The sequence below is a fragment of the Ictalurus punctatus genome, chromosome 13 (assembly GCF_001660625.3).
Source record: "Ictalurus punctatus breed USDA103 chromosome 13, Coco_2.0, whole genome shotgun sequence".
NCBI lineage: Eukaryota > Metazoa > Chordata > Actinopteri > Siluriformes > Ictaluridae > Ictalurus > Ictalurus punctatus.
In genome coordinates this window covers 18446001-18472701 of record NC_030428.2, presented here as the reverse complement: position 1 = coordinate 18472701, position 26701 = coordinate 18446001, and the positions used below count along the sequence as shown (strand labels likewise).

Here is a 26701-nt window from a genome sequence, read left to right as displayed (position 1 = left end):
AAAACCATCCAGAGTAACCATGTGATCAGAAAGAATACTTCTAGCTACACGTGGGCCTAATAAAAGTATTTCTGTTTTATCAGAATTAAGTAGAAGGAAGTTAATTAACATCCCATGTCTAATGTCCTTTACACAATCCTCAACTTTACTAAGCTTCTGTCTGTCCTATGGCTTCGCTGAAACATACAACTGTGTATCATCAGCATAACAGTGGAAGCTAATTCCATGTTTACGAATAATTTGACCTAGGGGTAGCATATATAAAGTAAAGAGCAGTGGGCCTAAAACAGAACCCTGTGGAACTCCAAAAGTAACCTCAGTACGCATGGAGAAATCACCATTTACATCTACGAACTGATAACGATCGGTCAGATAAGACCTGAGCCAGGAGAGGACTGTTCCCTTAATACCAACAACATTTTCTAATCTATCAAGTAGAATAGTGTGATCTATAGTATCAAAAGCTGCACTAAGGTCGAGTAACACAAGCAGCGAGACACAACCCTGATCGTAAGTCAGTAGAAGGTCATTTACTACTTTAACTAACGCTGTCTCTGTGCTATGATGAGGTCTAAATCCTGACTGGTACATTTCATGAATGTTATTCCTATCTAAGTACGAGCATAACTGCTTTGCTACAACCTTTTCTAAAATCTTAGAGATGAAGAGGAGATTTGATATTGGTCTATAGTTGGACAATTGAGACGGGTCAAGATCAGGTTTTTTAATCAAGGGTTTAATAACTGCTAATTTAAGTGATTTAGGTACATAGCCAGTGCTTAGGGAAGAATTGATTATATTTAGAAGTGGTTCAATTACTCCTGGACAAATCTGTTTAAACAAACATGTAGGTACGGGATCTAGTATGCAAGTTGATGAATTGGCTGAAGAGATTAATGTAGCTAGTTCGGTCTCTCTAAGCGGAGCAAAACACTCTAAACATTGATCTGATATTGCTACATTGTCATGTAATGGGTTTGTTACAGTACTGTCCAGTTTTAATTTAATGGCCTGTATTTCATGTCTAATATTTTCAACCTTATCAATGAAAAATTTCATGAAATCTTCACTGCTATGTAATGATTGAGTGTTTCTCTCTGTGGTGGTTTTATTCCTAGTTAATTTTGCTACTGTGTTGAAAAGGAATCTAGAATTGTTTTTGTTGTCTCCTATTAAGGTGGAGAAATAGATTTTTCTAGCATCGCCAAGAGATTTCCTATATTTCAGTAGGCTCTCCTTCCATGCTGTTTGAAATATCACCAGTTTGGTTTGACGCCATTTACGTTCTAATTGTCGAGTTGTCTGTTTTAAGGTTCGCGTTTGATCGTTATACCAGGGTGCTAATTTTTTCTCTCTAATTATTTTCCTTTTGAGTGGAGCCACTCTATCTAGCGTGTAGCGGAGTGTTGACTCCAAGCTTTCAGTCGCCTGATCGAGTTCTGTGTGATCTGACGGTGATCCAAATCTAATTGATGTTTCTGCAAGGTTATTTATGAAGCTCGGTGCAGTAGCTGATCTGTAGGTACGTTTTATGCGGTAGCGAGGCGAGATGGAAATATTATGATCAATACGTATTATGAACGAGATAAGATAATGGTCTGAGACAACTTCAGACTGCGGAAAAATGATAATATTTTCTATACTTAGTCCGTATCTTAGTATGAGGTCAAGAGTGTGACCACCATTATGAGTAGGCCCGATTACGTTCTGATTAATCCCTACTGAATCTAAGATGGACACAACCGCTAATCTTAGAGGGTCTCCCAGGTTATCAAAATGAATATTAAAGTCTCCGACGATTAATGCTTTATCTACAGACACAACCAAGTTTGAGACAAAGTCTGCAAATTCACTAAGAAATTCAGTATATGGCCCCGGGGGTCTGTAAATAATAATTAGAGGAATTGAGTTATTTTTTGTGACTTATTTATTTAAAGTCCGTGAGGGTCTGGGTGCAAAGGTGGTGCCGTGGGGTGAAGTGCTCAGGCGCCGGAGTCATCCACGGGGCCGTGCTGGGGGCTTCCTGAGTGGCTGAGATCCCGTTCTGTAGTCAGGCAACGCCACGGGTGCAGCCAAGGGGTGGAGTCCTCTGCAAGAAACACACAACAAATTAGCATGCATGCCTTGGGAGCCCTCTCTCCCTTTGCTAGTGGAGGATAGCCCTTTTTATAATCTCCCATCAGCTGCTAGATAGTGGAGAGCGTCAATATTAGCCACCAGCTGTGTGTGTGTCTGCGGCCCCGCCTCGCAGCCAAGTGCTCTCCAGCTGTCCAAAACATTGGTGGTGCTGAAGCAGAGTTGTCTCTTCAGCACCATAGTGGCAGTCGCAGGAGGAGTGCTCTTTCCCTTTTGTGTGCCAGCCGCTGGCCTGTCGTCACAGTATCATTTTAAGGAAAAACTAAGGTAATTTTGAATTTGATGGACAGGGGCAACAAAAGGCTGGAAAATTAAGTGTTAGTAAAAAGAAAAAGCTGGAGGCAACTAATTAGGTTAATTGCAATAGGTCAGTAGCATGATTTGGGTATATAAAGAGTATCTTAGAGAGGCAGAGTCCTTCAGAATTAAATATGGGATGGAATCTGGATGGAAGCATTTGTGATAATGGTCAGCATAATTAATAAAACCAACGTAAAATGTTTAGACAGTATAATCTGTCATTTGTGAATTATTCACTGACCAACAGAACATCTCAATTAAAGTATATACATGCTGGACGAAGTCGAGCTACAAGTCCGATTTCAGAATACCGATTTCATTATGATTCAGTTGGACTAAAGCATTTACATGACATTTTAAACAGGTGAATTATTGCTTTAGCTCGACTGAAATCTAACTTTAAATGTGCGTGTAAACGTGCTTACTGTCTGGAGGTCCACCGACGGGGCCGCAGGATGTGTGTCTGTCAACCGAAAAACACACAGACAAATAGGTCTGTAGCCACTGTGTGTATAGCACGTACAGCAGCCTTCCCCAGCTCCTAGTGCCCGCCCAGGAACAGGTTTAAGATGTGATGAAGTCGAACCATTGATGGAAAAAAAAAATAATCAAAAAGAAAATACATTGACTGATATTTTTGATTTGCTTAGGGGGGCTAATGATGCCTAGTGACCTCTCTGCTTTCAGCATTGATGGTGCCTTTCCAGATGTTCAAGCTGCCCATTCCATAGATGATGAGTTATTCATAGTCTTCACAATTTTACGTTCAGGAGCATTATTCTTAAATTGTTCCACAAATTGTAGACGCAGTTTTTCGCTAAGTGGTCAACCTCTGAAAGACTCTAAGACTCTAGCCTCTCTAAGATACTCTTTTTATACCCAATCATGTTACTGACCTGTTGCCAGTTAACCTAAGTAGTTGCAAAATGTTCCTCCAGCTGTTTCTTTTTAGTAACACTTACTTTTTCCAGCCTTTTGTTGCCCATGTCCCAACTTTTTTGTGGCCATCAAATTCAAAATTACCTTATTTTTTTCTTAAAATGGTCAATTTACTCAGCTTAAACAGTGATATGGTATGTTTTCTATGTACTATTGTGAATAACATATGGGTTTATGAGATTTGCAAATCATTGCATTCTGTTTTTGTTTACATTTATTTACATTTTACACAGAATCCAAACTTGTTTGAAATTTGGGTTGTAATAAAAGCTGAAATTATGTGAACCAATAACCTCTCACTTAAGAATCTTAAATAATGAGGACTTCAAAGATAGAGATCCGACTTGTCACCCAGGCCCAGAAGGCCTGTCTTACCCATTCCTGAATGCTCAATAAAGATAAAGCTGAACATCATGTGCCAGATTCAACTAGCAGGACTTTAATGCTATCATTCAGTGGATCAATTTTGCCTGCCTGACAGTGATTTTATCTGGACAGACACATACTCAGTGGCAATGTCACTGGAAGGGAAGTTGAAAGCCATGCTTGCTCTCCTCAAACTGGACCCTAAACATTTACAATGCATTGACTTTTCTCATTGAAAGTCAGTTTCAGTCCCACTGTGCAGTGACAAATTTTCATTTTAGGTTCAGATTTTTGTTGTCACTATGCCTTTTGGCATACAATACTTTTTACATAAATATTAGTAACAACTTGTCCTGCCTGTTGACTTGTTACCATCATGTAAGCCATCGATCATATTAATAAAAGCCTAGTTAAGTACTTACACCACATTCAAAAATGCAGAAATCAATCAACCAGTTAATAAATCAGAAAAAAATTAACATTGGTTACTAATGTAAGTGTACTTCTGTGACTAAATGTAAGACTCCAGATTCCATGGTCTCTTACAAAAACATCCTAAAGACATGATAGATGTGATATGTTCAGTGTTCTTTTTATACTGTAAAGCACATTCCATATGTCACACATGGACAACTCTTCTACACAGCTCTATGCCAAACACAAGAACACTTGAAACTTAAGATCTATTCACAATTTGCCCGAGCACAAAAATGTTTATAAGTTCCATATTTGTATCATGCTATGACAGACAGATTCTTCAACTTAATGGCTACACTTTGTTACAATTTGTTATATTTTTAATCATGTTACAGAATGGATTAACAAGTGTTACTTGCAGTTTCTCTATTAAACACTGAAATTATTTACAAACCATATCCAGTCAGTTAATGCAGTAACTGCTAATATAATGACTCCGCAGTATAGCATCCATCCATCCATCTTCTATACCGCTTATCCTTTCTTCAGGGTCACGGGGAACCTGGAGCCTATCCCAGGAAGCATTGGGCACAAGGCGGGGTACACCCTGGACAGGGTGCCAATCCATCGCAGGGCACAATCACATGCACATTCACACACCCATTCATACATTATGGACACTTTGGACATGCCAATCAGCCTACCATGCATGTCCTTGGACTGGGGGAGGAAACCGGAGTACCCGGAGGAAACCCCCGCATGTGGAGAACATGCAAACTCCGCACACACATGGCCACAGTAGGAATTAAACCCCCGACCCTGGAGGTGTGAGGCGAACGTGCTAACCCCTAAGCCACCGTGCGCCCCAGTATAGCATCATTGTTTATAATTAAGCTGACATTAATCAGTCAACTCAAATACTGTCAGAAAATCAAAAGAATATGAACAATATTTTAGCATCAAGAGTTCACTGGTTCACACTCTCTCATGTCTTTGTGTCTGATTCAGTTCTTTCTCTCTCTCTCTTTCTCTCGGTCATAAAAAAAATTATAATCTCAGGATTTACAAATTGGCCATATGTTTTGTGGTCACTCTGGTTTGCATATGTAATTTGGGGAAAAGTGCCAGGCACAAAATATTGGAAAAAGATAACAAAATGCTCATCAGAGGTAATGGTAATGATATTTCACATCTCACAAATCTGTTAGACTATCCTACATGCTGCTAAGCAATACTGCCACTTCCACTGCCTCTTCCACAAAACCAATAACAAGTAATGCAGTGTGTTTTACTGTCTTTTTCATCCCTTTGAAATATCATTTGTAGTCTTTGTGATTCTGCAGAGATAATAGACCAATGAGGTCTATTAAATTCTGCATTTAATAATATCATATCCTGCTAGTTGAAAGCCATTTTGATGAAAACGAACAAGTAGACTTTTGCCGGATTAGGTCGTGAAACCTCTTGATCATTAGACCTGTAAACAAGCCTGTGTACTGCTATTTTCATGGATTACAACAAAATCTCTGCTCTTACAGATGATGGTGTGTACTACAATGGAGACACTCATACAATATTCACTTTTTTTCTCTCTTGAATTTCTTTCTTTACTGACTCTATATATAGGTATTCCATAGAGCAAAGAGAAGGAAGTGAGGGATATTTTGATATTGAACCTATCAGCGGGCTCATTAGAACCACTCACATCCTGGACAGAGAGGACATAGCCTGGCACAACATCACTGTCATGGCAAAAGAAAAGGGTGGGTACCACATTTGATTCTGATTGGACAGTTTGCAGACAGGTCAGAATATTAGCTATACCAAAGATTAGTGAAAATACATTTAGTAAGAGATTGTCTATATTTATTGACTAACCACCCCTAAATGGCCCACTATATTTCTGCATTTGACTAAAGCTCATAGCTCTGAATTTCTGACCTCCAATTAGCCCCTCAACTTGGATTTCAACTCCAAAAGGTCTTCTTAACCCTGAGGTCAGCATATGACATCATGTCAATATAGCCCTTCACACCATCACCAGTAAATAAAATATTTCAACACTTTCACCTGCATGCTTTAACACAATCAACACAGACACCTTAATTTCTTAAATCTACTGTATAAAATTGACCATACAGTTCCCTGAAAAAATAAATACATTATGACCTCATGATCATTAATATTATCTGACTAGCTAACAGTACATAAGTTCATGGCAGCATCTATGTTTTCCCCCACCTTGTAGCTTGAACATGCCAAGAGTTCAGACCTCCCAAATGAACGAACTAGCTCATTCCAGTGGGCTTGTTCTAGATATTAGTTGTTAAATGGGGTACACTGAATATGAAACTCTCGCCTTAACCTGGGCTTATAATGTCAAGTGTAAAATTAAAGAGCAGCGTGAAGGCTTGGATATCTTCTACATGGTCCTTTTGGTGGGGGTGTTTACATATGAGTGTGTGTGTGTGTGTGTGTGTGTGTGTGTGTGTGTGTGTATGTGTATGTATGTGTGTGTGTGTGCGTGTGTGCATGTGCTTGCAGACATATCTGTGTTTGTATTACACGAGGTAATGCCACAAAATCAACATCATTCTCATTTCAATTCCCAAGCAGACAATACAAATCACTGGCTGCTCTCAGGGCTAATATGAGCCGATCTATGCCACTCTTCAGCTGTAGATCTAATCTAAGCAATTACCTTTCCCCCCAACCTTCACCCAGTATTAATGATTCACTAATAGCAAAGTGTAATCGGTGGTAATGATATTCCACCGCTGTCAGGCATTGAAAAAGTTAAATTGCTGTGGCTAGAATGGTAAATTTGAGGTGAACATGTTCATTATGTCTGCAGGCACTGTCCACACTGGTTGGGTGATAAAGTGACCAAGCAAAACCATGTTTGTATCTTCATTCGGCATAGTGTCATTAGTTGCTATGGGAATCTTGAACCACCCACATGCATAACTCTTGGTTAATGACATGGTCAAGTAGTGTAAACTAAATTTAATTTGAGACTATTTGTGTCCTTGAGCTACAGTCAGGTCCAAAAGTATTTGGACAGTGACACAATGTTCGTAATTTTGCCTTTGTACCTCCCCACAATTGATTTGAAATGAAGCAATCAAGATGTGATTGAAGTATAGATGTTCAGCTTTAATTAAAGGGGTTTAACAAAAAATATTGATTTAACCCTTTAGGAATTACAGCCATTTCTTACTAATGGACCCGACTGTAGACAATATATACACATAGTGGGGGAAATAAGTATTGAACGTGTCAACATTTTTTTCAGTAAATATGTTTCCAATAAGGTTATTCACATGAAATTTTCACCTGTTACTATTTCAAAAAATCCACACATATAAAGAAATCCAACATTAATGCCCATAAATTATGTGTAATAAAGAAGAATAACACAGGAAAAAAGTATTGAATATGCTAACTGAAACTTATTTAAAACTTAGTGGAGAAGCCTTTGTTTGTAATGACAACTTCAAGACCCTTCCTGTATGAAGTTACTTGGATGCAGTATTCGGATGTGATTCTTCTAAATATATTGTCTTTAAATCTTGTTCAACTGGATTCAAGTCAGGTGATTGACTGCGCCATTCTAACACCTTGATATTTTTTTTTCTATGAAATAAATTGAGAGTTTCCTTCTCTATATGCTTTGGATCATTGTCTTGCTGGAAGGTCCACCCACATCTCATCTTCATCATCCTGGTGGATAGCAGCAGATTCTCCCAAAAAGCTCCCGGTAAATTCATCGTTCCTTCAAGTATATGAAGTCTGCCAGTACCATATGATGAAAAACAGCCCTACACCATGATGCTTCCACCTCCAAACTTCACTGTTGGTATAGTGTTTTTAGGGTGATGTGCAGTGCTATTTCTTCTCCAAACATGGTGTGTAGTTTGACAGTTAAAAAGTTAAATATTGCTCTCATCTGACCAGACTACACTTTCCCAGTATTTCATAGGCTTGTCCAAACAAGTTGTAGCAAACTTTACATGAGCTTCAACATGCCTTTTCTTTAGTAATGGAGTCTTGCGGAGTCTTGCATAGAGGCCATGACGGTAGAGTGCATTACCTATTGTTTTCTCTATGACGATGGTACCTGCTGCCTCCAAGTGTTTCTGTAGCACTTTCCAAGTGGTCCTTTGCTCTTGGGCTACTCTTCTGACAATTCTTCTGACTCCCTGGTCAGAGCTCTTGCGTGGAGCTCCTGCGCGTGGCCGGTTGATGACAGAGTAATGTTGCTTCCTCTTGTAGATAATGGCCCCAATGGTGCTTACTGGAAGATTCAGAAGTTTTGAAATTCATCGGTATCCAATTCCATCAATATGCTTCATAACAATAAAGTTGTGCAGGTCTTGGCAGAGCTCTTTGCTTTTACCCATCATGAGATGTTTGTCTGACACCTTTGTAACAAAAAGCCTTTTTATAGACCATCAATTTACTAACCCAGCTGTTATTAATTTGCACAGATAGATGGTATAATTACTTTCAAACTACTTACGGATTTCAGCTGGTTCCTTGCCTTACTTTGCCTTGGAGAACTGCTTTTTCTTAGCACGTTCAATACTTTTTTCCTGTGTCATTCCACTTTATTACACACAACTATATTTATGGACTTTAATGTTGTGAATTCTTTATATTTGTGGATTTCTTGAGTTAATACTGATGTCTGGTTTTCAAGTGTTCCATGTAATGAAGATCAGGATGCATGCAATGCAGATTAGAGTTTACTGATAGAGAGACAGGCAGACAAATCCAAAACATGAGACAATAGTGAGATCAAGAAACAGTCAAAGGGTCAGGCAGTTGGCAAACAGGCATAAACTGGGCAAGCCTAGAATCGAGAATGAGAAACAAGAACAAGATCAAGGAACATGAAACAAAATGAGGAACAGGGTACAATTGCTTGGTACGGTGATAACACTAATACTTTGCAAAGTGCAAAGAGACGCAAGGGGTTTAAATGACAAACATAATCATGGGTGAAACACAAGACAGCGGAGAACAATGGTGACACACCTACGGGAAACAACCAATGACAAAACGGGCGGAGACGGAACAAAATCCACAACAAAAGCACATGTAGAAAGTAAACGAAGTCACTGTCACTGAAGCCCCAAAAGCGTGTGTTCGCTAAGAGCTCGCACATCAGCTCACACATTTATATACACACACACACACACATTTATATGTGTGTGTGTGTATATATATATATATATATATATATATATATATATATATATAAGAGGCACAATGAAGCAGCTCTGCTCTAGGCTCTCTCACATCTCAGCTGAGGGGCGATGAGTTGTGGTCTGGAGTTTCAACCCAGCCTGTGAGAAGGAGAGCGCTCCCTCACACCGCAGAAAACTCCCCTTTTTCTGGGAAGTGCACCATGAAGTTTCACACTGCTGGGGAGAGCCATGTTTATAACCCTGCGATATCAGATTATTCGGCCATCATGGGGGATAAACGGTATAGCTATTTTGCTATACTGAAGGTGGAGGAGACACTTGCAAGCCACCTCTCTCCATCAATGGCAACAAAATCAGGGGGACTGACTTTGCCATCCAGGCCATGTAAGACCCCCCCCGAAGAAAGCCAGGAGAACTGGGTGGCCAGTTGTAGCCCTGCTAGTATGCCTGACACACCTACGCTGTCACATTCACACTCACCTGATTACTGATTACACACACCTGGACTCAATAACCTTCACAATATATAAGAACATTCAGTTCACTCACCCAATGTGAAATAATTGCTCAGTTTCCCTAGTGTTCTGTCATTAATAAGCTGTTCTTATTGTGCATTGTTTCCTGGATTTGATCTTTGCCTACATTTATGATTATTGTTTTTGCTTTTGATTCTCTGTTTGCTCATTGCTCGACCTTGGACCGGTTATCATGCATATTATTGCCTTTCGTTTTGGATTTGTCTGTGTTCCTAATAAACTGCCACTTCATCTGAACTTTCATCCTGCTCCGAGTCTGTGTCTTAACAATGTGTTACCGCAGGGTACTTTTTTATCAAATATTTAATGTGCCCTCCCTCATGAATTATACAGAAATGTATCAATTTCACCAATAAATAAAGCAAGTGGTATTGCTTTCCAGTTTGGAATAACACATTACAGTAGGGAGCTGCTGTATAATCCCAAACGAATAATTCATTTCATCCAATAACACACCACTTGTCAGTGAGGTTCCAGACTGCTTGTTATTTTGCAGTTTCATAGATAGTGTTATTTATAAGTACAGAATGTTTAAAGAATATTTTGTATTCTAAACTATATAGTAAATCCAGTATGTCCACATAAACGAATATTTTTGTCCAGTATTTGGATTAAGAATAACTGAAAGATTGGAAAAGGCAACTTCAACACCAAGAGCACCACCACTGCCATTAATCACATTTATTATTTATTTTGTTCATTCCTTCACCTTTAGTAACCACTTACAAGTCAGGGCTGTGGCCGATCCATAGCCTATACCAGGAACACTGGGTGTGAGGAAGAAATACACCCCTGATGAGACTCTAGTCTATCACAGGCCACCATGCACACACGCTCACACATTCATTCACACCTAGAGGCAATTTTAGCATAGCCAATCCATCTACAGTACTAGTATGCTTTTGTGAGATGGGAGGAAAATGGAGGATCAGACAGGGTAGCAGGAATCTGTGAGGTAGCAATGCTTCCCACTGTTTTGCCATTTACTTATTTTTGGTACAAAATACAGAATGTCAATTCATATCAGTCTTTCTTTTTTTCATGATCTTACTGTATGATCTTTTCTAGCTACTATATCCTACTGTACATACAGTGACTGTGTTCAAACACGCAATGACAGGAATATGTATATCAATGGCCTCAGTGTGTGTGTGTGTGTGTGTGTGTGTGTGTGTGTGTGTGTGTGTGTGTGTGTGTTTACACTTTATTCCACTAAAGCTGATTTGCATAATACCTTGCCGAATATTTTACTAGGCCAGCATATTATTAATTCCTTTGAACTGCTTTTCATTGTCATTGATTAAACTTTTGAGCCAGAAAAATAACAAGGCATGATGTTAATGCAGACTTTTTTTCCACAGTCATACATTTACCATTCAGAAAACAGCTCACTGTGCAGAGCTGTGTATATAGTCTTTGGCAAATATAACTTGTGTTACCACCTTTATTTAGTTTGTTTGTTCATTAATGAATTTATTCATGCATTTACAGATAACCCAAGTCTTCTGAGTCATGTTCTCATCACAATTCAGGTGCTAGATGTAAATGACAACCCTCCAGAAATCATCATAGAGGACGAAATCCTCATTTGTGAAAGCATAAGAGCGGGACAGGTAAGTCTCAAAAAGGTTATCTCTATATTTTTTGTACACACCACAAAAGGTTTGATACAGAGTTTATATGCTTACATAAAGCAGAGAGAATATAGCAAAGGAGACGGGAAGGAAAGAGGCAGAGAAAGATTGAAGGCACACTAATCATCGTTCATTCAGAATGAGGATCTGTGCAGCCAAGCATGACTGTTTCAGCTCCATGCACATGGCTGTTTTTTTTTGTTGTTTTTTTTGCTCTCTCTAAGAGAACTGCAGATATACAAGAACAGCTGATAGTGCAAAAAGGGAAAGAAAGAACAGAGTGAATGAGTAAAGGAGTGTGATTTATTAAGAGAAACAAGCTTGAAAAAGGATGATGAATAGGAGAAAATGGAAGAATCAGACAGGGAGAGATGGAAGTGGAGTACATGGGATGAAGAATGAAAGAGAAAATGTATGGCTGGAAAAAAGGATGGGCTGAATTGCATCCTTAATATAATTGCAATGCTACATTAAAATCTAGTCAATCCTGCATACAATGCTAACAGGCCAATATATTATGTATTATGCTGTGTCTGGTTTCCTTAGTTACATATAATGGATTAAAGTTGACTAAGTGCACAGAACTCCCAACTGCATTGGATCTGATATGCAGTAGTGATGTCATCCATGGGTGCCATGCTCACTTGTTGCTCTTTGGTAGACAGATGAAGCTGAGTGGTTTTACATAAATAATTAACTCATGCTACATGGTACAGTGTTCAACATAAATCACTGACCAGCAGCACGAGATACTATGTAGCATGGTCTGGTATTATAAGAAAATATTACAAGCTGCATCTATGCAATCAATACAGCATGGAAGTTTTACAATTGAAAATCTTCTACTAGAGTTAGTGACATAAACATTATTTGCATTCGGGTATGTTGGTCACATCCAACCACTGTAAGAAGATGTGAAGGCAGTTAAATCAAGAAAATATGGTTCCATAGCAAATGTTTGAACAGTAACAATAATCACAGCACAGTGGCACAGTGGGTAGCATTGCAGTCTTATAGCTCCAAAGTCCCAGGCTCATATCACTGTCTGTGCAGTGTTTCACATGTTCCTCCATGTTCACATGGATTTTCTCTGGGTTCTCTGGTTAACTCCCACTGTCCAAAAATATGCATGTAGGCAGATTGGCTACGCTAAATTGCCCCTAGGTTCTAATGTGCTGGAATGACGTCCCAGCCGGGTGAAATCTCCTGCATCGCACCCAAGGCTCTAGATTCTCCATGACCTTGGATAAAGGGGGTGCTGAAAATGAATAGATTAAGAGAGTTATGCATCTTTTCTCTCTTAATTATATAAAGTAATTGTAATGTTTCTGTTTATTAGGCTTTTATGAAAACCTATTGAATTGCCATGACAATTAAAAACAATGATGTATATTTTCTCTTGCTCTTAAGTAATGCATTTAAACTATTTCTAATATTTGTATGATACCTATGACATGAAACATACTGCAGTTCTATAAACATTATGTAAACTCTTTCAGTTTGTAAAATATATTAAATATTTTGTGTATGGTGTTTTTTGTTTTCAAATTGACAACACAATAATTGTGTAAAACTAGTATATGGTTCTGGAATTTGTTTAGAACCAACCTGATCATGTTTGGAACACTACATTGTAACTGTTTATTACAGTTATTTTTGCTAACAAAATCAGAACTGCCATTAATACTACACAATCATAAAATGGCTGATTCTGATCGTTTTTGATGTCCTTCAGCATTGTTTATTGAAAATTCTGCTCTCATTTGGGGCTGTGAAGACTTAAATTATAGTTAATATCACTGTTATTACAATCACTGTCTGATGAAAACAAGAAATGAATCGGAGGAAAGATTATTCCCTCACGAACCAGATGTCCATAAAGAACTGTTGGAACTGATAAACACATACAAATTAGCATAGTCAACTTAAAGTGACTTATAAAGAGACAATAATTATTTAGGCCAAATGTGAACTGACTTGATTGTGTGATCAATTTCAGGGTGACTTTTGGATAATGAGTCTAATTGACATTATCCTTTTTTCCCCCTTTTCAAATATTTAGATCTTACAAGTGTCTGATTATCAGATTGAGATATGTGATGAATAATGGAAACTCAACCAAATTTTTTTTCTTCTAATGACAGATCATCCAGACAATCAGTGCTGTGGATAAGGATGACTTTGCAAATGGACCAAGATTTTATTTCTCTTTCCCTGGAGGAATTCCGATTAATCCCAACTTTACCTTAAAGGACAATGAAGGTATGTAATTTAATCAATTTATGTGTGTGTATGCATGCATGCATGTGTGTGATAGAGAGAGAAATAGGAGAAATTTTAAAGAATTATAATTATATCATAAGTTTTCAAATGAAAAATATACAGGTGCAATAAAATTGTGCAGATCAGTCAATGCAATATTTATTAAAAAATTAAATTACTCATTGGTGTGTGCCGTTTGTTTATTAGTTATGAACATGTTATTAAAATGATATTCATTTCATCACTGCAAACAGGATGCAGAGCCATTATCAGTGTAATTAAGTTCAGAGAGCAAAATCTTAAGATATACTTAATCTGGCATGTAGAAAATCAGGACCAGATATTGATGGAAAAGTCTAGAAGTAATTTATTTTTCAAAGGATTGATAGACTGATACTTAAGTGATATTGCACAAGCAAGAGTGTGGTTATATTGAATATCGGCATACTGTGATTTTGCCTTAGGCACAAGCCCACAAGGTGAATGCTGTAGGTAATCACAAGTAAGTTGAGTAAGTGACATTTCAGACACAATATAGCCATATTTTCTGTTTATTTTTGCTCAGCTACTGGAAATGAATCCCGAAGAAGTAATAGTTACTTTATAGTCAGTTGCCTGGTTTGCTAGCTAGCTCACACTCCTGTTAACTGTGTTTCTGGTAAAAAAAAAATTGCTTCCCTTATTGCTTTTCATCTTCATCTGATGAGCTTTCATATTTTAAGTAAAAATGATATTCCTGTAAATTATTGTTTGCCATGTCTGCTTATGATGTCTCTGTAGTAACTGGAATGCGCTTAAACAATTAAATTAGAAGACTAGAACTAACTGTAGTATAAAACTACATTTAATGCATTTGAGTAAAACAAATGCAACCTAAGTGCAAAAAAGTGTTGTAACAATCTTGGCAGTATGCTGCTCAGAGAACACAGCAGGCCCAGGGTCAGCACACACAAGAGCCTTTTTATTTGTACTCTTGCCCTGCATGGTAGTCAGGCAATAATGTTAAATGTTGTGCAAAAACAAATAATGTGGCAGCTTTCTAGCTCACTTGCTGCTTTCTGCTCAGCTTTAGCTTTGTTCTGCTCATGTCTATACACACACACACACACACACACACACACACACACACACACACACACATACACACACACAAACACACACACACACACACACACACACAGGTGTGCTCAGGTGCTCAGATTTTAACTGTCATTTCCATTTTCTGGCAGAATCTATTTCATTATTGTTCATCACAATAGCATGACAGTGCCACAGACTTTAATCTTAAAAACAGTTTATTACTTTCAGATAGAAACTTACTTGTAAGCCCTGCCTAACTAGACAGATATCCCTGTCATTCTCATTATCTTGGATGACTGAGCTGGGTGGCAGAGACTGAGGGTTATAGCTCAGTACACAGTCATCATTGATGTGAAACAGATTATCTGCTTCATCCATTCCTGAACCACCTGCTTTACCCTAACATACTCCTGCTAAAGCAGAACAAAAACACACTTGGCCAAGGTGAAATGTGCTGGGCTCCAGCTGTCTACTCAGTTTTCAGAGATGCTTTTGTACTGGGGTGCAGGATTGGAGAGCAAGACAAAGCAAGACATTTGGATACCCATTGGTATAGCAGGCAAGAATGGTAAGAGCAGTGGTTTGAGAGTATTGGATTCATGAGGTGTGTCACCAAGAATGAAACACACAGACACATACACATAATCAATTTGATAATGGAAGAGAATATAGTTGGAATGCTGAGAATTTGACAAGTTGGGCTTTTTTTTTTCTTATTGCGCTCTCTCTCACACCTCCTTTGGGATGTTGGGTGTTTACCAGTCTAAGAAGAGAGCTTATCAGTTCTTACTGTTGGTGGTCCATTTCATGGTGTGCTAGAGCTCACAGGGAACAGTGTGTGATTGTGAGTAAAATCCTTTCAGTTGACTTTAAAGAACTGGAGTGGTATAAATATACACAGTGTGTCATCTTCTCTTTTAAAGAAGCCTATGAAATATAGCCCATCCTTACTTGCAGACATTCTTAGCCAGGGATTATATCCCTGTAACTTTAATGTCCCTTTTCTTCTCCTGCATGATTTTACATTCACTTTCTTCTCAGTTACTGACATGAAAGCAACATGCTCTCACACAAATTAGTTAAAAAAAAAAAAAAAAAGGGTTTGTGTATTGGTACATTTAGTTCACTTCAGGTAGAGCCACTAAGCACCTGGATTAATACTTTGTGTGTTATATGCTTTTATAAACACTGAAGTTGAGTACAAATTGAGAAAGGCTTGTGGTGCATATAGTGACATTATTGTATACTCTTATACTCACAAGTCATACTCAGGCTTTACAGCAGACCACAGTACTGGTGAATGAATTCTTGATTTTGAAGCAATGCATCAAAGTCATCCTATTCAGGATGAAAATCATTCAAGCACTGATGCTGTACATTATTGAGGATAAGAATTATACAACATTCTGATACTGCTCTCTACTGAGGTTGAGAATTATTCAAGGTACTGATATTGTTCTCTACTGAGGATAAGAATCGTTCAGATGTTTAATACTGTATAGTATTGAGGGTGAGGACCACTTGAAATCACTACAGAGTGCATGGGCTGTGATGCAGTAAGATTTAGTTTGTAAGGTCTGGAAGGAAGATGGTGAACTCATTGTCATTGCTTCACAAATAGCAACAGTGAAAGTGTAAATGATACCCCGTGGATAGTGTGTTCAGTAACCACTGATCTGTTATTAAGCTCCACTCCTCCAGTTGTAGAAACATCCCACCATTGGCCATGTGATTTCAGAACACTGGGATGCATAGCAATTTTGGTTAAAGCTTTGTTCTAGATTCGCAATGCATCCCACATAGCTTCATCCATCCACTGTTGCAGTCTTTGAAACCCAACTCTGTGAGAATAATGTGCTAGCACAGACAAGCCTCTAAAGGCTCTTGCATGATGTGTTTTGTTACTGTCTCACACAGAAAGAGACGATCATTTTGTGCCCCCTGGGCCTGTGCACCAAAGTCCTGTCCAGGTATCAGTCGCAGTTGACACAGCATGTTTTTACCAGGCTCTGACAATAGCATTTGTGCCAACTAAACTTTTTTAAAATGTATGCATGACCTAATAAAAATGTTATGTTTAGGCAAATGAAGACAAGTCAGTGAACACAGAAAGAGTGGACAGGGATCAGATGAATAATGACCAGCTCTTGTTGAAATGTAGTAATCAATGTTGTTTTTGAAGTTGATTAGGCTACAAATGTAGAGGTAGATGGACCTTTGCTTGCTATAGTTTGTCAGCTCAGGATAATATTAGAACTGATTCAAGTAACTCTAGCTGAAATTATACCTATAGTAATAACAACAGATATGGTTGATGGCTGGCAGTTGGGGATGTTTTTAACAGTCACATCTGGCAGACAGTAGACATACTAGTTAAATAAATATGAACATATATGATTTTCGAGTGTGTGAGTGTGTATGTGATTGTGACCTGCAGTGGACTGGCACCCTGTCCAGGGTGTACCCCGCCTTGTGCCCGATGCTTCCTGGGATAGGCTCCAGGTTCCCTGAAAAGGAGTAAGCGGTTGAAGATGGATGGATTTATATATGATTTTCGTACTGTGAATTTTTGACACGGCTCCACCTTTAGTTTGTTAAAATCTATATACACTCCTCAGTGTCTGGAGTTGCAAGTAACTAGCAGCAATATTGTTAAACTTAAGGTTTAATGGACAAAATTGTTCACAGTACAAGAATGAATTTCAAAAGAATGAATGTCTCTCAATGCATAATATTACAAGGTAAAGGGGCATTGAGCATAAACAGGAGCCCTTGCAGACATTCACTTTGATTATGTGAGTCGGTCAATCTGGACTTGTAGTGGCATCAAGGATAATTAGCAAGGGAGCATGCTGGGAATGACACTAGCCCAAAGGCATCAATCACTGGTCAAGGAGACTCACTTCTCTGCTGCAGACCAGATGTGCATTCTCTCGGCACATGTGCCAGAATGATTAACAAATTAACACCCGCAAGCTTCTCCCCACTACACAAATACTTCCAGGGAATTGTTGTAAGCTGACACACACAGGCTGAAATTATAATGCAATTTATCTTTAATAGTTCCTTCACTTCACTTTCTCCCTTGCTTTCTTCCTCTCTAGATAGCCGCTCTCCCTGTCCCCAGGCTGTAATATATAGGCTTCCTCCTTGCTAACACAGTAGCTGTTTCACTTTAACTATGTTAACATGCAGTAAGTGTTCATCTGCCTGCCTTGCTATATGATTATGAATATTCAACATCTATATGAAATGAATGACTATGATACTTTTTTTTTATCATATGTCTTATACATTTATTATTACATGTTGTGAGTCTTTTTATAGATTATTAAAGATATTGCCTTCATGGGAAATGTTACCAAAATCCTCTCATATTTCTTCTTTTCTCTGTTACTCTGTCTCTATCTCTCTTCTTTTATCTTTCTGTATCTTTCTTTTTTTTTTAATCTCTCTCTTACACACACTCAGAGATGATGTGTTTGCTTTGCAGTGAGGCAAACAGCAGGATTCAGTGAATGGCCTCCCTGTATGATTTCTGCAATTGATAGAGGTTGTGTTAGCTTTAAGGCTGACGGTGGCACTCAGGAGGACAGTCTCTGCCTGTGTGGTCAACCTACTGACAAATTACGCTCTAGACACAAAACTTATATGCTTGAGTAAGAATTTACTGTATTTACTGGTCTATTTTTTTTATTATTATTATTTTATTTTATTTTATTTTATTTTTGTTCAAGGACACATGCTAGCAACTACATTCTTTGAGACTCTGATAAGGATGTTCTTTAAAGTGCCATTAGAGTGCACATGCTGTTTAATAGGCTCATTTTTCAGGCTGTGATTATTTTCTTAATACAATTACTAATTTGGTCACTCACGTTGAGACTTGGAAGCTATTACAAAAATGTTAATGCTTTCCTGAGAGAAGATTACACTTTAAGCAGTTTGCAATATTCGTAAAAGCTTCTGAGAGGAGAATGTATTACTTGCCCTTTTACTTTTCAGAATAATCAGACTTATTCTGCTGTTTTAATGGGGGTTTAACTACATTAAGGATGGACTCTCATTCTAGGCTCTTTGTTTTTTGACCATATCCAAAAGATTAATCTTCTAACCCCAAACTGCATGGCTACTTTCTTACTGATGACATACACATTTTCTAGCAGTTTTTCTTGCTCACATTTCTTAACAAATTGCACTTTCTAGTTATATTATCAGTATTATTTTTGTGCTTAATTTTAAAATTTTATTGATTTTTTACAGATGTGTAAAACAGTGACGTGCAGGCAGGGGAGGCAGTGCATCCCCTTTGTCATCATGAAATATAAAAAACAAATGGTGATTTAAAAATAAATAAATAAATATTTGTCCACTGATCTGTGATATAAATGTAATTATTGTATGATTCCAATCATTCCAATGATTTTTATAGTCAATATAGCTGAATTTGTATATTTTTCTGTTCAAATACGGGGGAAAGACGCGAAGGGAGGCAGCCACGAGCTGAGCCTCCTCTCGGATTGCGCAATCCCTTACAAACTGGGTTGAGCTGCTCATTTTTTGCTCATCTTGAGCATGTGCAATTGATCTCTCTGTATGTCACCAATGTAATGTTTGTACACATTTTTATATGTACTCACATTCCATAGACTAGGTCATGTATTTTACATAAGTGTATAACATATTAGTCTTGCTGATCTGACATAACGCCTCAGTGAAAAAGCAGGAGGGGAGGCAGCCAGTACCTCTGCCTCACTGAAGGGGCCGTGTGTGAGCATAGGGGCTTGTTCTGCTATTGTTCTTCTTCACGTATTACAGTCAAATGGCATTGTGGGTAATATGCTAGCTAAAATAGTCAAGTAGAGAAAGTGAAGTGCACCGCATCAGTCTGTTTATTTTTATTTTTAAAATAGAAGATTATATATATAAGCTAAAACATTTAGCAAAACTGGACTTTCAATCAAAACTGGAAGTGATAAATAATGGAAGACGATGCCAGAGCTAAAAGATTTGCTTCAAGAAGATAACACGCTCTTTTCAAACAGAGTGGTACACACGAAAAGACTGGCTGTGTGGTTGTGCTACGAAAAATTGCCTTTTCTGCTTTCCCTGACTTTTGTTCTCAATGAGTGACAATGTCTGGACTACAACAGTATTTTGTGACTTGAAAAATATACCAAGAAGCCTCAGCAGACATGAAAGTTCAACTACTCACATTCAAAGCCAAATTGCTTTAAAAACTTTTGGAAGCGCAAGGATAGATTTGGTTTTGAACGAACAGCGGAGACTAAGTTTTATCATCCACAATGCTAAGGTAAAGGAAAACCGAGATTTTAAAAGACCTCATTAATGCAACTTGCTTCCTAGCCAAACAGCAATTAGCATTTCGTGCTAACGATGAGAGTACTAGCTCTTCTAATCGTGGCAACTGTGTAGAACTATTACATGCTTTTGCTAAGAAAGATGATAGGTTAGCTAGATATTTTGAGACATCCACTGTGTTTTCTGGACTTCATTTACAAGTAAAGGTAAGACCATGCATACACTGTTGTACAGTCCAAGACAAAAATAAAAGACCAGCCCTTTTTTAATAATAAATAAAAAAATATATAAAACAAGATAAGAAAAAAAATAAGTTATTTTAAAGAATAAAACTACATTTGTCTTTTAGTTTTGGACTGTATATTCTTTCATTTGTATTGAATGAGTATGAATTGTGGAATTGTGATGGCAAATTAAGAACACACGAAGGGTGCAGAGAAAATGCGCTCTCTCTAAGCTGCTATAAATTTTTGTCACACTGCTCGAGCTGCTCACACTGAATTAAAGTGCCAGTACATTGTTGAAAGATTTCAATGAAGATAAGTTGACAAAAAAGTAGTATATATTACACAGAAAAATATATTTGTAGAGTAGTGTATTTCATGTACAGTTAATGGTTTTATATATATATATATATTAGCAGTTTGATGTAAATGATGGAGTAGAAATGCTTTTATTTGTGGTGAGTGAATGTGAGCCTAACAGGAGGTTTTTTTTTAGAATTCAGTCAATGTTAATATGTATTAATAACATTCTATAAGTTAAGAAATCTTAATTTAATCATCAGAATTTAGTTAGTTTTAATGTTAATTTGAGTAATGTGTTTTCTGTTTATGAGACCAGTTACTGTGAAACAACTTGTTGAAATGGAGAGAATAAAGTTTTTTATTTGCATTTCCTTCAGAATTGTGGGATCAGTTACTATTAATTTAAAAGAAGGTATAAAAGACAGAACTATCGGTATTAGTTATCAGTATTGGCCGATATCACTCTGAATAATTGGTTATCGGTATCGGCTGAGAAATTTAGTATCAGTGCATCTCTATATGTATGTAAAATCTGCATGTAAAATCTTCTGGTTTGATGCCACATGAAATAAAAGAAGTATGGTTCATTGGTGATTGAAAAAAAAATTACCAATGAAGAAACAAAAAGGAGTAAAGCACTGCTTGTTGTGTGTTTGAAGGTGGTCTGTTTCTTTCTTGACCTTAGCCAAGTTAACTAAACCTCCACACTGGATGGAAATTATATAGAGGAAAATGGTGAGTGTGTGTGTGTGTGTGTGTGTGAGAGAGCGAGAGAGAGAGTGAGAGAGGTGAAAACAAAAACCGTGCATTTGACATTCAGTGCTCATGCTGTTGCCTAACAATCTGTACACAGGGAAGATTCTATTCAGAAGGGTATTCAGAATTGTAGACTCCGCCAGCACACACACACACAGATATATATATATATATATATATATATATATATATATATATATATATATATATATATATATATATATATATATATATATATAAGAGCCAAGCTTGATTTGAGGGTGGCTGCTCCTGGTCAGATCAGATCTGTCCATGATGTGTGTACCAGTGGGTAAAACACTGGAAGACATTTCAAACAACAAGTAAAAATTTAAATGTTGAGCACACACATTTTTTTAAGAATCTGTCTGTGAAAACATTTACAGGATATTCCATCAAAGAACTGATCTGTTGCAAATACTAAACTGTTCACTCACAGTCACAGGTTTACTTGACTATAAAGTGGATAATGATAAACCTGTTAAGGTCAGAAACAGGCAATTTTCAAACCTTTAACCATTACTTAACTATTAATTTTACCCTCGTGCAGCACTCACTTTTGGCTTCTGTTGGGGTCTTCATTGGGTCAAATTGACCAGGGATATAAATGAGAACAAAGGGCCATAAAGAACAAATGGGAAACAAACAAAATCAAATTTGCATCAAGTTTTTCCATTTATGTTTATACAAAAAAAAAAAAAAACTAATCACATCATTCTAAAATAATATTAGATAAAACAGAACAGTGTGTTAATTTCTACAGTAATAAATAAGTAACTAACTGTTAACTAATAATTAGTAATACCTAAAATAATGAGAACTTGAGTACTCCACCATTCATATGTGCATGTCTGTCTACACAGAATACTGTGTATAATATTTATACTGAATATCGGCATGGTACGATTACCTGTGACACTCTGCCTATGGCCTTGTCCCTACAACCGAAACCCAGCCGTGCCGATATGCAGTATAACCGTATGATTGCAAGGGCAATATTTCTTTTATAAAAAGTTGTATAAATAAGAAATTAATATTAAGTAACTGACATTTCAGACACAATACAGCCAAATAATTTCTTTATTTTTGTTCAGCGGTTGGAAGCTAGCTGGTCTACAAATCATCTAAATTGGCTTCCCTTCTTCCTTTTTACCTTCATCTGACAAGCATTCATATTTTAACCCTTTTATGCATAGTGGTCACAGTGGACAGCTATTCAAAAGCCATTTCTGGCTATTGCAAGGATTTCAATAGAATAACTACATAACAGCCACTAGAGTGGACATTAATTCTTCATTTGAATGCATGCAGTCTACTGGAGTGGACACTTCAATAACCTTTTGAAAAATGCATGTAAAAGTAAAATGAAGGTAAAATATTTTGTTATGCCTAAAGAATAGTAAAAACACAGAGAAAAAAATCCTTGATCAGGAGTTCATAATTCATGCATGAAAGGGTTAAGTCAGAAGTTATATTCATAAAGATTAATTTGCCATGTCCAGTGATGTTGACCACTACATGTATTGTAGTAGCGGTTTCAGTGGGATTGTTGCTAGAATTGGAATTTTAGATGGCAAGCGGAGTGATACCAACAGTGAAATGTACCAGTGTGGTTGTACTAAATATAAGCACTCTTGGAACACAACACATCCAATCAAACAGTGTAAAAAAGAAAAGTGGACTTAACTTAAAATTTCAAGGCAACTTGCTGCACAGCTTTTTTAAGTTTAATCAACTCAAGGGTAAAAATTGAGTTAAGTAAAGTTAAGTTGACTAAACTCAAAAAAGCTGTGCAGCAAGTTACCTTGAATTTTTTTTATTTATTTATTTTTATTTATTTATTTTACAGTGAAGCTGTGGACGTGTTTTACTTTCTAACAATTTGGCCTAACTTCCTTATGAAATATTTCATGTAGTGGTGCCTATGCCTTTATAAGCCTGAAATAAATTATTACTTTTCAGACCAGAACTGGTACATCTCATTCTCTCCAGTTGATAAGATCTGGAACTACTCTTGCCCTGTAGCATTGCAGATCGTGTAATATTATTCAATATATTCAGGTCTATAGAATATGCCTAGAAGATTCAATAATTGGTTGTTTTTGTGGTTAAACATTAGAATGTATGGCAGAGGACAAATAATTTGCAGGGAGCTTCTAATTTGCATTTGGATATTGTTGATCTATAGGACATGGCCCTCTTGAATTGGTTAAGTGGAGCTTTGGCTATGGACCTGCATTTCCTGACAGTCGGGTTAAATTGGAAAGTGTGATCATGAATATAAATCACTGCTGGCGATCACTTAGACAACTGTGGAGCTCAGACAATGCTGAGGATATGGTAGCCCTCTCTCTCGCTCACTCTCTCTCTCTTCTTTCTCTCTCTCTTCCTCTTTCAGTGTGTAAGTTAATTAGGCATGTTTTGTCCTCAGCTGTCTACCATTATAATTATTACAGGAGTTTGTTTGGAAAATGGAGTAGGATGACACTCTTTTTGTGCAGCCATGTAATTGCATGAGAAAATAAATTATTCTTGTAAACAGAAAACACCTTCCTACTTGCTTGTGATGCCCCACCATCTGTATACATTCATGCAAGCTCATACACAGAGAAACATGTGCAGTCATGTGTAACAACTTTTGCAATCTCATCTGGCTTCACTATGAGGTACCGCATATGAGACATTTCTCCTGCACTTTAATAGCTTGCCATTTAGAGAGATCAGATCATGTATGTGACACCAGAACTGCAATTTCTTCTTGAACATTTTGTATTATTTTGTATTTGAGCTAGCCTTGTGTGATTCCATTATGCAGCAGCTGTCATAAAGACTGCTTTTATCAATTTTAGTGTCTAGTTGATATAACACCTGAGTCAAGTGATACAGATTTGTGTTGACATAAGGTTGAATTATGACCCTTTCTGCAATGACTTACATTAGAACTTACAGACAGCTGACTTTGTAGCTCAGTATACTTCAGATCTATCAGAATGACATAATGATGATGATGTAATGTCAATGTCAATTATTAAACCCAAAATCCAACTAATTTAGTATCAGATAATTTATGTATGAAATATGTATTATTACAGTGTCATGAATGGCATTAGATTATGACTTATGTTGTCATGGCATTGTATTTCTGTGTGTATAGCCATATGAGCATCATAATTAAGTATAGATTTAGGTCTCTACTTACCTCAGTCTATCTGTGACTACATTTGCATTGCTTCTTTCAAATCTGAGTTGAAAAACTTTTCTCTTCACATATTTGTTTTCAGTGGGTGTTTATTGGTGTTTGTGTTACACACTTTGTAAAGCAACCTTGGGTATGAGAAAAGTGCTAGATAAATTTATCCCATAAAACAAACAAACAAACAAACGAATAACAGCCTTGTGTTTAACATCTAAGTGATGGCTTTCATCTTGTCTAGGTCAGGGTGTACCTCAGCATGGCCAAGGAATTTAACATGTCATTTCAAATTGATATAACTAATCAACACAAGTAGCATATTAACTCCATAGCATTTATGATTCACTGCTATAAATGCCTGAATGTCAACAACATACAATCACAGACAATCTTTTTCAAGACCTACCAGACGTGTGATCAACTTCTGGATATATTCTTGAACCAACAATATTCCATATAAAACAGCTTAAAAGACTACTGTTCCAAAAGGTGTAACTGAACATGTTAATTGGGGTAAATTTCCATGGAGAATAATCTGTGAGAATCCAGCAGTAGTGTCTGTGAATCTAAGTTGTGCATCTAAAAATGTGGCACCTGATATCTTGGCAGTCATCTAATCCACTGGTAAATGCATTTTCATTTGAGTATATAAGAAGAAAGGTTGCATGTGGCTTAGTGGCAAGCACGTTCGCCTCACACCGCCAGGGTTGGGGGTTTGATGCCCACCACTTCAGTGTGTGTGTGGAGTTTGCATGCTCTCCCCATGTTTTGGGGGTTCCCCCGTGTTCCCCAGTGTCCTGCCCCAGTCCAAAGACATGCATGGTAGGCTGATTGGCATCTCCTAATTGTCTGTGGTGTGTGATTGTGCCCTGCGATGGATTGGCACCCTATCCAGGGTGTACCCCGACTTGTGCCCGATGCTCCTTGGGATAGGTTCCAGGCTCCCTGCAACCCTGAAGGATAAGTGGTATAGAAAATAAATGGATGGATATAAGAAGAAAACAAATTGTGTATTTCCTTATTTCATTGCTATCACAATGCACCATTCACCATTCTGTGCCTTCCTTTGTGGGGGTACAAAGTAACACTTTGTTTTCCTGCACTCTTCTCCCTCACTTTGACATATTTCCTTGATTCTTATTTGTGCTTGCGTGTCCCTGAAAAAAATGTCCTAGTTTTTGGCATTTCAACACTCAGCTTCATACATTAACCAGCTTCTCAGTAAGTCTGGATGGATCCTTTCCTATGTTTTATTTTCAACATCATGCGAGGTTGTTTGCATTCCCTGGCTTGTTTTAAAACTTAACTGCATTTCTTTTTGCTTTTTTTTCTGTGCAAGCTTATCGTGCAATTGGTGGCATCTTTCCTCATTCTGTTTTATTTTGATGATTGCTTGGCTAAGAATTAACTCTAGATCCAACTGTAAGCTTTCTGACAGTGTTGATGATCCATTGTGCCTGCCTGTCTCATATCATTTCTGTCTGCAAAACAACAACTAGCAATACTGTGCTAATTAATGAAACACAGTAATTAATTGGCCAGACTATTGGCACCTTCTATTTTTCATGACTTCACCTGTCAATGTTGTCATGCTGAATGTCATTGGACTTATTATCCTCTGTGTTTGTCAGTGAGTTCACTTAACATTCTTAACTTCTTTCAGAGACCTGCAGCTATATAAAAAATCTTAATCTATGAAACCAGCTAACCAACAGCCAAATTCAAGTCAAATTCATTGTTGATTCAATTCACCAAGCTTGTTTCTGGCACTTCACCCTCACTCCTACCATGCAATTGCATTATTTTTAATTTTTTCACCACTGCTGGTCTGTTCTTTCTGTAGCCACCTTAATTCAGTTCTAACTTAGCTAGTGCAATATCACAAAAAGTTGTCTGGAAAACATTGTCACTGTCGTTTCTAATTAGCTTGGAAATTAAATGAAAGGCTTGAATGAAAAACTTTTCACAATGTTCAACTTATCAGGACATTTTATGAAAAACA

General features: G+C 37.4%; 1 protein-coding gene across 1 annotated transcript in view; it reads left to right on the top strand.

The window, feature by feature from the left end:
• The window catches only part of LOC108273706 (cadherin-18), a 163752-nt gene that overhangs the window by 125917 nt on the left and 11134 nt on the right, over nucleotides 1-26701 (top strand). The window contains 3 exon segments of the mRNA XM_053685169.1: nucleotides 5785-5921; nucleotides 11399-11520; nucleotides 13686-13803. Of these exon segments, the coding sequence (XP_053541144.1) occupies nucleotides 5785-5921; nucleotides 11399-11520; nucleotides 13686-13803 (377 nt within the window).